Source organism: Thamnophis elegans, chromosome 1 (assembly GCF_009769535.1).
Source record: "Thamnophis elegans isolate rThaEle1 chromosome 1, rThaEle1.pri, whole genome shotgun sequence".
In the NCBI taxonomy this organism is placed as follows: domain Eukaryota; kingdom Metazoa; phylum Chordata; class Lepidosauria; order Squamata; family Colubridae; genus Thamnophis; species Thamnophis elegans.
In genome coordinates, this window is record NC_045541.1 from 158925142 (window position 1) to 158938607 (window position 13466).

Sequence of the window (13466 nt, forward strand, 5' to 3'; positions counted from 1 at the left end):
GGGAATGGAGATTTTGCAATATCCTTCCCCCCAGGAGTGGGGAGGGAATGAGGTTTTTGCAGTATCCTTCCTCTGCCATGCCCACCAAGCCACGGCCACAGAACCGGTAGTAAAAAAAAATTGAATTTCACCACTGGCCTAGTTAGTTGATAGACCACCTGTTTTCCGTAATATCTGTCCAATAGTTTCATCTGGCAGGGTTGGTGCACTCCAATTTCTATTGAGATCCTAGATGTGTGCCTTCTTGGTGGAATCACCAATCTTTCGTTCCCCCAGAGATGAGGTTCACCAGAGATCTAAATGGCTTCCACCCTGCTGACATTTCAAAGGACCTTAAAGATCTGGCCCTCTGCCCAGGGCTTTGGAGAGAATTACTGATATCCCTCCACCCCTCCTTCTGTCCCCCTCTGGGCTTATTTTCCTTGCCATTGTTGTTTCTTTGGCTTGTAGTGTTTTGTGTTTGCTGTATCGTTTAAAAAAATGTTTTAACAATTGTAAGCAACCCAGAGTCATTGGGAATTGGGTAGCATATAATAATTTAGCAAATTATTATTATATCTATCTGCAATGATGTTTTTGTCATCAGAATTACAGAAGCATGCTATAAGTTGCAAAAGTGTGCTTTATTTATTATATTGCCAGGACAAAGAGAGTCGACAGGCAATTGGAGATAAAATAAATGTTTGAAATTTAAAATGTTTGAAATTTATCAGGGGGTATGATCCATATCCATAACATGGAGATTGCCATCCAAAACAGGGGTGAAATTCAGCAGGTTCTGGAGAACGAACCTGTAGCATAAATTTTGAGTAGTTCAGAGAACCAGCAAATGCCACCTCTGGCTGGCCCCAGAGTGGGGTGGAAATGGAGATTTTGCAGTATCCATCCCCTGGAGTGGGATGGGAATAGAGATTTTGCAGTATCCTTCCCCTGCCATACCCACCAAGCAAACAGAACCAGTAGTAAAAAACTTTGAATTTCACCCAAAAGGTATGCCTCCAGGTTGCTGACAGGATGGATGGCGTGTAAAATTAATAAATGAGTAATACCTCTGCCCTCCCCCCAATTGCCCCCTATCATTTCTAGAGGCTGATTATATCTTCCACCCAGTGAGAAGTTGGATTTTTCTGTGAAAATCTATGTTCATATTGGTAAACTGACTTAGATCCACAACTAAAGAACAATTAGTTGATATTAAAAATTTCAGAAATATCAGTCATGCCAAATCATGGGTCAAATTACTTGCAAGAACAACTTAATTCCCTAAGCAGAAAAAGTAATCTAGGGCAGGGGTCTCCAACCTTGGCAGCTTTAAGATTTGTGGACTTCAATTCCCAGAATTCCTCAGCCAGCAAAGCTTCAAGTTGAAGTCCACAAGTCTTAAAGTTGCCAAGGTCAGAGATCCCTGATCTAGGGTATCCTATGAAGTGACTGTTAAGCAAGGTTTACCTTTCCAACTTGAACCCAACTGCTCGCTTTTTTGCTTTTTTCTTAAAGCGGTCAATTTTCTAACCCCCAACGACGTTAAAATATTCTAAGTCCATTCCACGTTTAAAAACAGAAGATGCCTCAAATGAAAATGAAGCTGTTCATTCAGGGATGTACATATTCTTATGGTGAGGATAATGAAAATAAGAACATCTTTGAATTACAAGACAAATATATTGTCCTATATATAACTTGGTTTGTCCTCCCCTCCCCTTGAACTGTGAGCCTCCCTGAGTCCCCCCAGGGAAAAGGGCGGCATACAAATATTAATAAATACCAAATAAATACCAAAAAAAGGGAGAATGAGGAAGGGAATGGGAAAGAAGCAGTAACAAGGGAAAATTCTTAGCGAAGATTTTCGGGGGGGGGGGGGTATTTGCTTGGCTCTCATTATCCGTGGATTCAATTTCTTCCCAGCATGTATTGAGAACCAAAGACTCCAACCCACTACCAGGAAACAATATGACTTCCTCATCCTTTGAAGTGTGTTCTTTTTCTTTACAAAGCCCAGAACTTCCTATGGTGTGATATCATCTCCACTTGACTGTTTCTCCCTCTAATTGGATCCTTTACACCATTCTCTCTATCTGTCGCTAACCTTTGTCTTCTTTCACAATCCCTTCCTGCTTTTATCTGTACAGATCATTTTCTTCCCACCCAGATGCAAGCATTTCTGCTAACAACAGTTTGTGGTTAACATGCTTTCAATTCAAGCACTGTGGTCAACTGGCATCCTGTTATGTATCTACAATTTCTAAATAAAGGATGAGCAAGGGGACTGAAGGGCTCTGTAGGTTTTTTCAGCCACTTGAAATCAAAGCAAGAATCAATGCACATGACATGGTTTCATTCATTGTACTTCTCACGATCACTTTGTGTTTAGGGTATTGCAATATTTACTTGGGGCTGCCCTTCAAATCATCTGGAAGCTGCATTTGCTTCAGAATGCATCAGTTTGGCCAATCCTGGTTTTAGCCTATAAAGCCTTACATGACTTACCATCATAACTGAGCTTTACAAGTTCAATTTTTTTTTTAACCTGAAACAGTGAAAACAAACTGAACCAAAAACGAAAGGAGGTTTGATCAATTGTCCCTGATTACTTACCTCTCGGTGCTTCTTGTTTGGTCTTTAGTTTTTCAATCCAAGCAAGAATATTTGTTTCAGAAATGGACTGGTCTGATGGAAAAACAAAGACATGGCCTCCAGAATGAAGGCTGATCCAGAGGAGGAGAGGCACAGGGACAACAGAGTTTCCAAAATAAGCTTTCAGAATACTTCTGCCTACAGGTGTATTCTTCCTGGGTTAAGAAGAGCAAACACACACATAAAAATCAATCAATGCTAAAAGAAATGATTACAGATAAGTTATCATTCTTCTGAATGCAAGCATATCAGAAGAGGCAAGATACGGTTAGGAGGTGGCTCCATTAGGCTCACTTGCCAATAAATTTAGTCAGAACTTACTTTTTTATCTCTGGTTTTTAGCAATGCTATTTTGGCTGCACAACAGACTTTCCTGATATCACCCCTGAATTCTTGTTGGTGCTAAGTAACTTTATTTCTGTTCACTCAAGTCTTTTATATGAACTTATTTAGCCTAAGGAGCTTTACAGTTTTAAATCTAATATCTTTATTTTGGCTGTTAATTTTGTTTTGGGGTCCTTTGTTATTATGACTGTTAACCATATAATGTCATCTTTCCCATTTACCATATTTTTCAGAGTATAAGACTCACTGGAGTAGAAGATGCACCAAGATTTTGAAGAGGCAAATTTAGAGTTTTTGCACTCTGCAGACCTCCTAAAAACAGCCTGTTTTTCGTGAAAACGGACCATTTTTTGTCCAAAAAAGGGCATGAATAGCCTTTAGGAGGCTTGTAGAGTGCTACAGGCAAGGGCAAAAACAAGCAAAAAATGGCCTGTTTTTGCCAAAACGGGACCGTTTTTTGTCAAAAAAAGGGCATGCATAGCCTTTAGGAGGCTTATAGAGTGTTCCTGGGGATGGGGGGGGATTGAGCAAAAACAGCCTGTTTTTCATTCATTTCTGCCCTCCCCAGCCCCCCAGGAGCACTCTGGAAGCCTCCTAAATGCTATGCACGCCCATTTTGGTGAAGGGGTGGGGTTTCAGGAGGCCAAAAATATTGTACACTGTACAATATTCAGAGTATAAGACGCACCCAGATTTTCACCCTCTTTTTTGAGGGAAAAAGGTGTGTCTTATACTCTGAAAAATATGGTAAGTCATGTTTACAGCAGTGTTTCCCAACTTTGGAAACTTTAACATGTATGGACTTCAAATCCCAGCGTTGAAAAATGGGGAATTATGGGAATTGAAGGCCACACTTCTCAAAGCGGCCAAGGTTGGGAAATATGATTTAGGATATCTAAAGAACTTTCTTAAATCACAGTGCTAAATCTTAACCTAAAGGATATGCTAACCACAGGTTGTCCTCAATTAACAACCACTCATTCAGAGACCGTTTGAACCTACAAGGTTTACAATGCCTCCTCAGATTTCCTAGCACAAAATTCATGTTGGGTTATTCGCCTCCAATACGTTCAAACCAATGGGGAAGGTCCACATATTGTAAATTCTATCCCCAAACTGAGGTCAGTGTGGGTGTTCTGCAGGCTTACAGGTTTAGCCAGCAAGCAATAAAGGTTTTGTGGTCCTCGCCAACAGCCACTTGCTTCATTTCCTCTACTTCCTTTTTCCCAGGAATCCCGTCACTGAACAAAATGAGCAAAGGTTTCTTCATCTGGAAGTAATCAGGCAGGTTTTCCACAGTGATTTCTGGCTGCAACAAAGAAAAGCTCAAATGTAATAATGGAAAAAATGCTCCAGCCATTCTACATTCAAAGAGGCCGCCTTCAGTTCTAGTAACTGTGTGCCCAGGAGACTCTTTAACCAATTGGGCTTAATGTCAGGGTTCCAAGTAACACCCACAATGAAAGAAGACTTTGAGGCTTGAAGTTCCTCAAAGTTCCATTTTATTAGAAATGTCATATTGGCACACCTGGGAAAACCCGAATCTGAAAGCGTCCAGGTTTTCCCCACCCAAATGAAAGTCCAAGTTCCTACCCAGCACCCACATATAAATCACATGATCCAATCGGGCACTGTTCCAATTGGAAATGCCTCCCAGTCACCTCAACTCTAGGTGCAGGGGCAAGACATCCTTGACTCTGTGAGAAAGGAATGTTATTTAGACTATATACACTATATTGCCAAAAGTATTCGCTCACCTGCGTTTACTCGCATATGAACTTATTGTAAGTGACATCCCATTCCTAATCCATAGGGTTCAATATGATGTCAGTCCACCCTTTGCAGCTATAACAGCTTCAACTCTTCTGGGAAGGCTGTCCACAAGGTTCAGGAGTGTGTTTATGGGAATTTTTGACCATTCTTCCAGAAGCACATTTGTGAGGTCACACACTGATGTTGGACGAGTTTACATGGCCTACCACTTTGTGGCTGAGTTGCTGTAGTTCCCAAACACTTCCACGTTCTTATAATACAGCTGACTGTGGAATACTTAGGAGCAAGGAAATTTCACAACTGGATTTGTTGTACAGGTGGCATCCTATCACAGTTCCATGTTGGAATTCACTGAGCTCCTGAGAGCGACCCATTTTTTCACAAATGTTTGTAAAAACAGTCTGCATGCCTAGGTACTTGATTTTATACACCTGTGGCCATGGAAATGATTGGAACACCTGATTCTGATTATTTAGATGGGTGAGCGAATACTTTTGGTAATATAGTGTATCTCCCATACTCCATATAATCCCCCCTCCCATTTTCCCACAGCATTAAATGTGGCAAGCCTGAAGGCCCAATGCAAAGATGGCTTCCAGGCCTGACAGTTAATTTTCTTGCTAGAATCAAGACACCCAGATGCACTGAACGTCTTATTAGAGACTGTCTCTAAATAAATAAAAAATCAGAAGTAGAAATTATGCTCACAAATGTCTCCAACAATGCATGACGGATTACTTTAACAATGTCTTGTGTGTTATACTGCGAGAGCTGGAAGGCATTCCTTTGCTGAGTTGACGGCTTAGCAAACAGAAGCGCTGGAAGAGCTACATTATATTTATGAGCGCTGAGAAAGAAAAACACAAATATATATTTCAAAGATCTACCAAAATTGCTTTTTCATTATCTGATTGAGGAATCTTAGCAAAATCATTAGAGAAGCCTTAGTTAAACTGAACTGATCATCAAATTAAAACTGTATGCATATGCATATGAATACAATATAGGTAGTCCTTCACTTACAACAGTTCATTTAGTGACTGTTTGATGTGACCGTTTTCCACACTTATGATCATTGCAGCATGCCAGTGTCAAGTGATCAAAATCCAGATGTTTGGCAAATGACTCGTATTTCTGACAGTTGTGATGATCTTTTGTGACCTTCTGACCAGCAAAGTCAATGGGGAAGCCAGATTCACTTAACAACGGTGTTACTAATTTAACAACGGCAATGATTCACTTTAACAACTCTGGCAAGAAAGGCTGTAAAATGGGGCAAAATTCACTTAACAGATGTCCCATTTAGCAACATAAATTTTGAGCTCAATTGTAGTCGAGGTGTTAGAATATTCATGACTGGGAGAGACATGGGTAACAAGGTCAGCCAATGAATAGGCATAGCAACTAAGTCAGCCAATGGGAGCTTAAACAGATCTGAGTCTCTGCTGAAAATCGAAACTGAAACTACTCTGTGTGCTCTGAACTATGAAATGAAACTGTTCTCTCCTGCTTGTGTTCTGCTTGTAACTTCTACCACATTGAAAGAATCTACTATTGGTATTGTACATTTATTCATCTGTTATTATGTATATAAAGAAGTTAATGAATCCAGCTGGATCAGTTATCTGTGTGCGCTTTCTACATTTGATTTTTCTGCAACAAACTCTGACATGAGGACTATCTCATACTAGATTTCCTTGATGATATACAGTCCTGAAAGTGTCATCTTAGCAAACGCACAGCATTTTTCCTGAGGGAGAAGTTTAGTTAGTTTAGTTTAGTTTTATTGAACTTGTATGCCGCGCTATTCCCCGAGGGGACTCAGGGCGGCTAACAAACTAAATAGGGGAAAGGGGAAATACAAAAAACGAAAAGACAGACAAATACAAACAGCAGAAGCTGGAACAGCCCTGAAAAAAACAGCATTCCTTAGAATCACACACAAATCTGCTGTCCCATTAATCAACAGCTTTGTGAACCGCATTCAGTTATTCAAGTCTCTCTTTAGAAAAGGGCTTCCTAATCTTTTTATGCCAGAGACCCATTTGAGAATCTATTGCAACCAGTGTGCATTAAAATGAATTTACTTGCAAAACCCAAGTATATATAGTAGTATACACAGTACGTATAACTTACAAAGAAAATTTAATTATTCTCAAATACAGTTAAGAAAATATTTATGTGTGCTTTTTCATTAAACTGTTCAATCAATAACAAAATATTAACCATAATTTTAGATGACAAGAATTAAACATTTGTGGAATTTAGAGGCCATACATTACTTTCTTGCCTATGTAGATTAATGAATGAAAAGATAAATTTCAGCTAGAGGTTAATGAAAACATTTTTTTCCCATCCAAGTTCATGAAACTATCTATGGATCTCCAAGGGTTCTATGGACCTCAGGTAAAGGAACTCTGCTTTAGAAAGATGCTGACAATTAGAAACAGATCCCCATCAGCAAAGAAAAGGAAGAATTCTGTCTAGATCTCCCCCAGCCCTTAAATACAAAATCAGCCAATTGGTTCATTATGTGATTTAAGCAAGGAAAAAAGCAACATACAGAACTGTAGCATCCTCTTCATAGTAGATCCCTGTTGTGACATATCCATTTAGGATTCTTCCCGCTTCAATAAAAGCCTCTCTTGCTGACAAAACAAAGCAGCCTTAAATGTAACATAATGACCAAATTTCTTTTCTAGCCCCTGGCTAAATTTTATCAACTTCAATCAGACATGCACAGACATAAGCAGTAAATGAACCAAGTGTATATCATACAGTATTGCTTTCAACTGCAAAGAATTCCAAGGTTATTTTAGAAATATTTTACTTATTTGTTTACTCAATTTATAAACCCAATACACAGGGGTTAGGTGGCTCACGTGGTAAGACGCTGAGCTTGTGCTCCGCTGAGGTCGGGAGCTTAGCGGTTTGATTCCCATGAGCGAATAAATCGCGTAGGGATAGGAAAGGTGCCCCCCCCCCCCCGATTGCCTACTGGCCTTCTGGCATCCCATGGGTAAGATAACACGGCCTGAAAAAATTCCTTTCAGAGAGGCAGCCATCCCTGGCTAACACATGCCATACACTAAACAAAATAAATAAATAAACCCAATATATGAAAAACTGTTTATAGTCAATATATGAAAACCTAAACAAAAACAGCCCACTGAAACAAATATGGAAAATGAAATTTCTTCAATAACACTTAAGAAAAATGTAACTCCAAGATTGATTTATATTATCAGAAGTTCCTTTATATAAATTTTATCACCAATGTGCAAAAATTGTACTAACAAGAGTACCGCGTGAAATTTTCATTGTACAAATTGCATTACTTGCTGATGCACTTGTAGGCTTAGTACTGAGCTTTTACCCTAGGATTGGTCATTCTCTAACCAATAAGGCCAGCCCTCAGGGCTCAAAAGATTGGCCCTCTTGAAAGATGGACAGCATCAGCATCCAGTGCCGAAGTTCCTTCTAGAGAATCTGATTTTCATATTATGATTGGATATTTGGATTTTAACAGCTTCTTACTCTTTACAATGGAAAATATACAGGGCTACAAAATCTCTGGAAAACACCAATGAGTAAATTCAGTTGCTCTTGGCTTTTCCTATAAAAGAAAAGGATTAGAATAGAGCAGGAAGGGACTTTGGAGGTGTTTAGTCCAACCGCCTGCTCAAGCAGGAGACTCTAAACCAGGGCTGTCAAATTTGCGGCCTGCAAGCCAGATGCGTCATGCGTTGGCCACGCCCATGCCCAGTTTAGCAAAGGGGGGGAGTCGCAAAACGTCTCGTGATGACGCGAGTTTGACACCCCTGCCCTAAATCATTTCAGACAAATGTTTGAATATAATTTCCCAAATTATCCTATCCTATCCTAATTATTCGGTATATATTCATTCTTCTTAAAAGGTGAACAAAACCTTATAGAACAATTGCTCCAAAATGTTCCTCAGAAATGTAAGAAAGATTGAAGGGTAGGCAGTAGCTGTGGAACACTCATGCTTCTATTGGAAAAGCACCATTTTGCTTGGACAACCATTTTACCTCAGGCCCACATTGCATCTGAGGTCACCTAAGATGGGGGACAGACAATAGGAAGCAAAGGAGACGCTACTCCCCCTCAGCTGCCTCCGGAGTCACTTTGACAGGAGATGAGATGCTGGCAAGGCAGGTCTTTCTGATCTTGTGAGCCCTTATCAACTGTCTGAATGAGAGTCTGGTTGCAAAGAGCAGTTTGGAGCACGAGGCAGATTTCGTCAATAAAATGGATCAAGCAAACAGTTGATAATAAAGGTCCATCTGCCAGATTGTGAACAGTAAAAATGCTAGTCATGATAGATTTTCCTGTGCTAAATGAAGGGACTGGCTTGACATGTAATAACAGTGCCTTATGCTCAGAAAATAGCCCTTTGTATTAAATCCATCAGTTTAACATTTGGCTTTGGGCTTTTTGACACACTCTAGATCTTTCTGTTTACCAATCTCTGAGTCTTGAACAACTGAAATAATTATATATCAGTTTTCTCTCTTCTTTCTTTGCGCCACCCTTAATAACATATAAAAAATATAGTAAAATTTTGAAGTTCATTATCAAAAGCGATGAAAACAAATTGTTGGCAATTATCTGACAATCTCAACTCAATTTCCTGCAGAAGCTGATTTGTTTATCTCCATATAAAAGTCAGGGTTTCACCCAGCCATCAATTCAAGAGGCAACGGAATCTGGAGCCAAGTACAGATATGCTGCTGCCCCCTATTGGCCTAAGCAAACATGAAACTTGAAAAAGCAGGAATATTAAAACATATAATGTAGTTCTTGGGATGTGGTTGAAAGGAACCTTCCAAAATTACTGCTAAATTAATTTTAATGTGACAGAAGGGGGAAAGTATTAAAAACTTTGGGAGTAAAAATTTAAGTTTATCTTAGTTTAATTAAATTCAATCTAAATTAACCATTTTCTGGACCCAACTACTTCCAATTTTTTTTTAATTTTTGAAAAAAAACCACAAACTTTTACAAGTGTTTAGTTCCCACCCCCCCACCCTCCCAAATTTCCCTCTCCCCCCGACTTCCAAGAACCAATACAGGGTATAAATCTTTAACAAAGAGAATCTAAGGTACAGTTTAAAAAAAATAGTTAACAACGTATTTCCATTGAACTCTTAGCTCCTCCTTGCTGGACTAACTCTAGATAATTTATAATTCCTGATCTCTAATCATAAGCTATCTGGAATTTCTTAGTCCCATATTTGTTTTGAGTATAGTCAATCCATCTTTTCCACTCCAGTCTATATCTCTCGTTTGAATGGTCCTTAAGATATGCAGATATTTTGGCCATCTCGGCTAGGTTTGTTACTTTCAATGTCCATTCTTGAATAGTAGGCAAATCTTCCAAATTTTGGGAGCGGCCATTTCAATGCTTCTAATGGAATCAGGTTGGAGAAATTGAAGGAATGTCTTAGAGGTTGTCCTCAGTTTACAACAAACTATTCAAAGCTATAATGAGGGGACAGAACCTCAGAATCCCAGGTATTGTGAAATCCCCAGAGTCATAGGATCCTGAATTCTGACATTCCCTGCTGGCTTTCCCTAAGCAAAATCAATGGGAAAGTCAGTAGGAAGTCAGAGGTTGCAATCACATGAAATCCTCACTTTCATATAAGAATGGTTTCATTTAACAGCTACAATTGGGATTGCCAAAGTTTCTGTTGCTAAGCAGCTTAGTCACATGACATCACTTTCCAACTGCATTGCTTAATGAAAGAATTTTATGTCCCACTTGTCACAACCCAAGGACTACCTGTTGTCGACCTGTATACTGAGAAGTAACAGGAAAAAAACCCAATAAAATAAAAAGTGGAACATGAGCAATTTCAGGTTTTCCAGGACGAAGAACATCTGGTACCTGCCCCCCAGGTTTTTTCCAATATATCCCAAATAACATCTGCATTTTGTGTTTGTCTATGTGTGAGAGAGAGGAGAGATAAAAGGAGAAATGTAGTGCTTGTTTCTAACAAATAAAATTCTCTGAAGAGTGTTTACATACTTTTTAAATAAATCCATTCTTGATTCTCTGCCCTCTTATCTCCCTGGGCAATCCAAATTCTAGTATTATAAGGGAGGGAAAAAAATCATCCTCCCCCCTGAATTTGGCTCCCAAAGTGAAGCAATAATCTTGTGTAATACAGCCAGTGCCCTGTCTAGTGGGTTGTTGTGAAAGATCCCAACATAAATTTTATTCTACAATCACAAGGCAATTACAAAGTATTATTACTTTCAGTAACATTGTGTTTTGCAATGATGTTTGAAATAACCAGGCAATGGATTTACCTTCACTCATGCTTGAGTCAAATATTCCCAGTACAGAAACCATGTGGTGTGGTGAGGTTTTGTCAGTTAAATATTCTTCTATTTCTTCAGGGGTCATCAATCTCACTGGGCAAGAATTTCTGCTTCTAAAGATGTAAATTGAAACCAGACTTCAGGCCGATTTACAAGGGACAGTTTTATTTTATTTTGCTTTCGCAGAATTCTGTTTCCTAGGACAACTCCATTTCCAGCATCTCCCACGTCAGCAGCATTTTTCCAAAACAATTTCAGTGTCATAGAGAAATGTATGATGCACATCTTGTTCTTTCATCTAATCTGAATGGCACCTGTAAACTGTATATGTTTGCTTCAGCTGTGAAATGCAGAGGCAAAGCTACCTCAGATTCAGGCTTTCTAAATTCTTCTTACTGAAAGCCCACATAACACAGTATTTAAGGTGTGAAGTTTGGGTCAAGGAAATTCAGGTTTGACTTTCCATTTAAACATAAAACTCTCTCGGTGGCATTGGGTCAGAGGTGGGTTGCAGGCGGTATGCCCTGGTATGGGCGTACTGGAGCCTGCCCGGAGCACTGGATACCATTCCAGTACAGTGCTCCAGAGGGCCCATCCGCCCACCTAAGCTCCTTACCGGTCTTTTAAGTCTTTGGGGCTTCCGCGCATGTGCACAGCGCATACAGCACCTGTGCGACACTCCACTGAGCAGCTGGAGCGTCACAGAGGCTTGCAGAGGTGCTAAGACACATGTGCGGGCTGCGTACATCCACGTGGACGCCGCCGGGCCCATTCCAACCATACCGGTTGGAACAGGATCCAGAACCCACCACTGCATTGGGCCTACATTATTGCTACATCTACTTCCTCACAGGATTGTTATTATGCGGGTACAATTTAGGGGTCCACCTTGAAGTCTTGGGAAAAAAATGTGAGATACAAATATAAGAAAGAACCAACCACCCCCCAAAATGCAACAGTTTGAATCTCACATTTCTCAACTACTTCCTAGCCAGTTCTTCCCTCAAGGGTTATCCACATCAGTGGTGAGTTGCTTCTGGTTTGGCTGAACCAGTAGTAGTGGGGCCGGGAGGCTCCTCCCACCCGCCCGGATGCTTCTGCGCATGCAAACGAGCCCGAACTGGTAGTGAAAAAATTGGCAACCCACCACAGATCCACATCCTTACAAATTTCTTCCCAGGTTTGGTCTATTCCATGGTTTTCCTTATATAATCTTGAGATAATGAGAGTTTAACTCCAAAGACATCCAGAGGACACCAGAATCTAGAATGTTTACCCTAAAGTGGCTCTTAACCAGCAACATAATACTTACAATTCAATGAACTTCATCATCTCTTTGGTCTCCCACATCCCAGAGTAAGCCAGCCATGCCCCCACTTTTGTATACATCTTCATGATAGGAAATTGAGTGACATTTTCCCGCAAGCAAAGGTGTGGCCAATCCCAGCAGTTTACCCTTGCAAGTGAAATCTCAGGAGTCCCTAGAGAAGATGTTTGGAAGAAACAACAAAAGGGCAGTGATACAAATGTTTCTGGCTCTTTGTGTAAAATTCATGAAACTTTTTTTAAAAAAAATCTTAGAATCTACTCCATCAACTATTTTTATTCTATGAGGAATTGCTCTCGTTTTTATCCATTGATTCTTCAGCTGATTTTCTAATACATCAAAAATAAACATATTAGTTGGAATATCACAGGAATTTTCTGAGTCAGATCAAAGACCATCCATGAGAAAGGTATGAAGACAGTGGCTCTTTCCTGCTGTTACTCTTAATATAACTGTTTCACATGTGCTACAATTAAACCTGGAAGATCATAGAGTCAGTAGTATTTTGGTTCACTGCCATGAGTGATATCAAATTCTACATACTGTTACGTATTATTACATATTGTAAAATACTTTAGTTTACTCTGAACGTCTGAGTTCTGGCCTGCATGCACACCCGACAATCAGCTGGCTGGTGTGCATGTGCACACCAGTTTTTGGCACTGCTGCACCGGAGAAGGACAGCTGATTGTCATGCGCGCATGTGCACCAGAAACCTGGAAGGCAAACAAGCAAGGCCGTGCGTGCCAGGTGACATGGCTTCATGTGCCACTTTGGACACGTGTGTCATAGGTTTGCCATCACAGATATAGGGCCTCCTGCTCAAGCAGGGTGTTGGACTAGAAGACCTCTGAGGTCCTTTTCAACTCTATTATTCTATGTTTTATGTTATCGTGAGATTTTGCTATGCTTGCATGAGATCGTGGGGTATTTTTCTGCCATTCTTTCACAAGGCCTCATGGATTTTGGGAAATGATTACAGAAATTTCTTGGTGTCTTCAAAAGTGACTGACCGGCCGACCGACTGATTTGGCAT

At 40.1% G+C, this 13466-nt stretch overlaps 1 protein-coding gene across 3 annotated transcripts in view; it reads right to left on the bottom strand.

Moving 5' to 3' along the window:
* The window catches only part of TXNDC16 (thioredoxin domain containing 16), a 54578-nt gene that overhangs the window by 3202 nt on the left and 37910 nt on the right, over positions 1-13466 (bottom strand). For all 3 annotated transcript variants that reach the window (XM_032236556.1, XM_032236562.1, XM_032236560.1), the window contains 6 exons: positions 12416-12584; positions 11092-11216; positions 7316-7400; positions 5461-5599; positions 4128-4288; positions 2596-2789 (listed from right to left, as the gene is read on the bottom strand). In XM_032236556.1, the coding sequence (XP_032092447.1) occupies positions 2596-2789; positions 4128-4288; positions 5461-5599; positions 7316-7400; positions 11092-11216; positions 12416-12584 (873 nt within the window). The remainder of the gene's footprint in view (positions 1-2595; positions 2790-4127; positions 4289-5460; positions 5600-7315; positions 7401-11091; positions 11217-12415; positions 12585-13466) is intronic.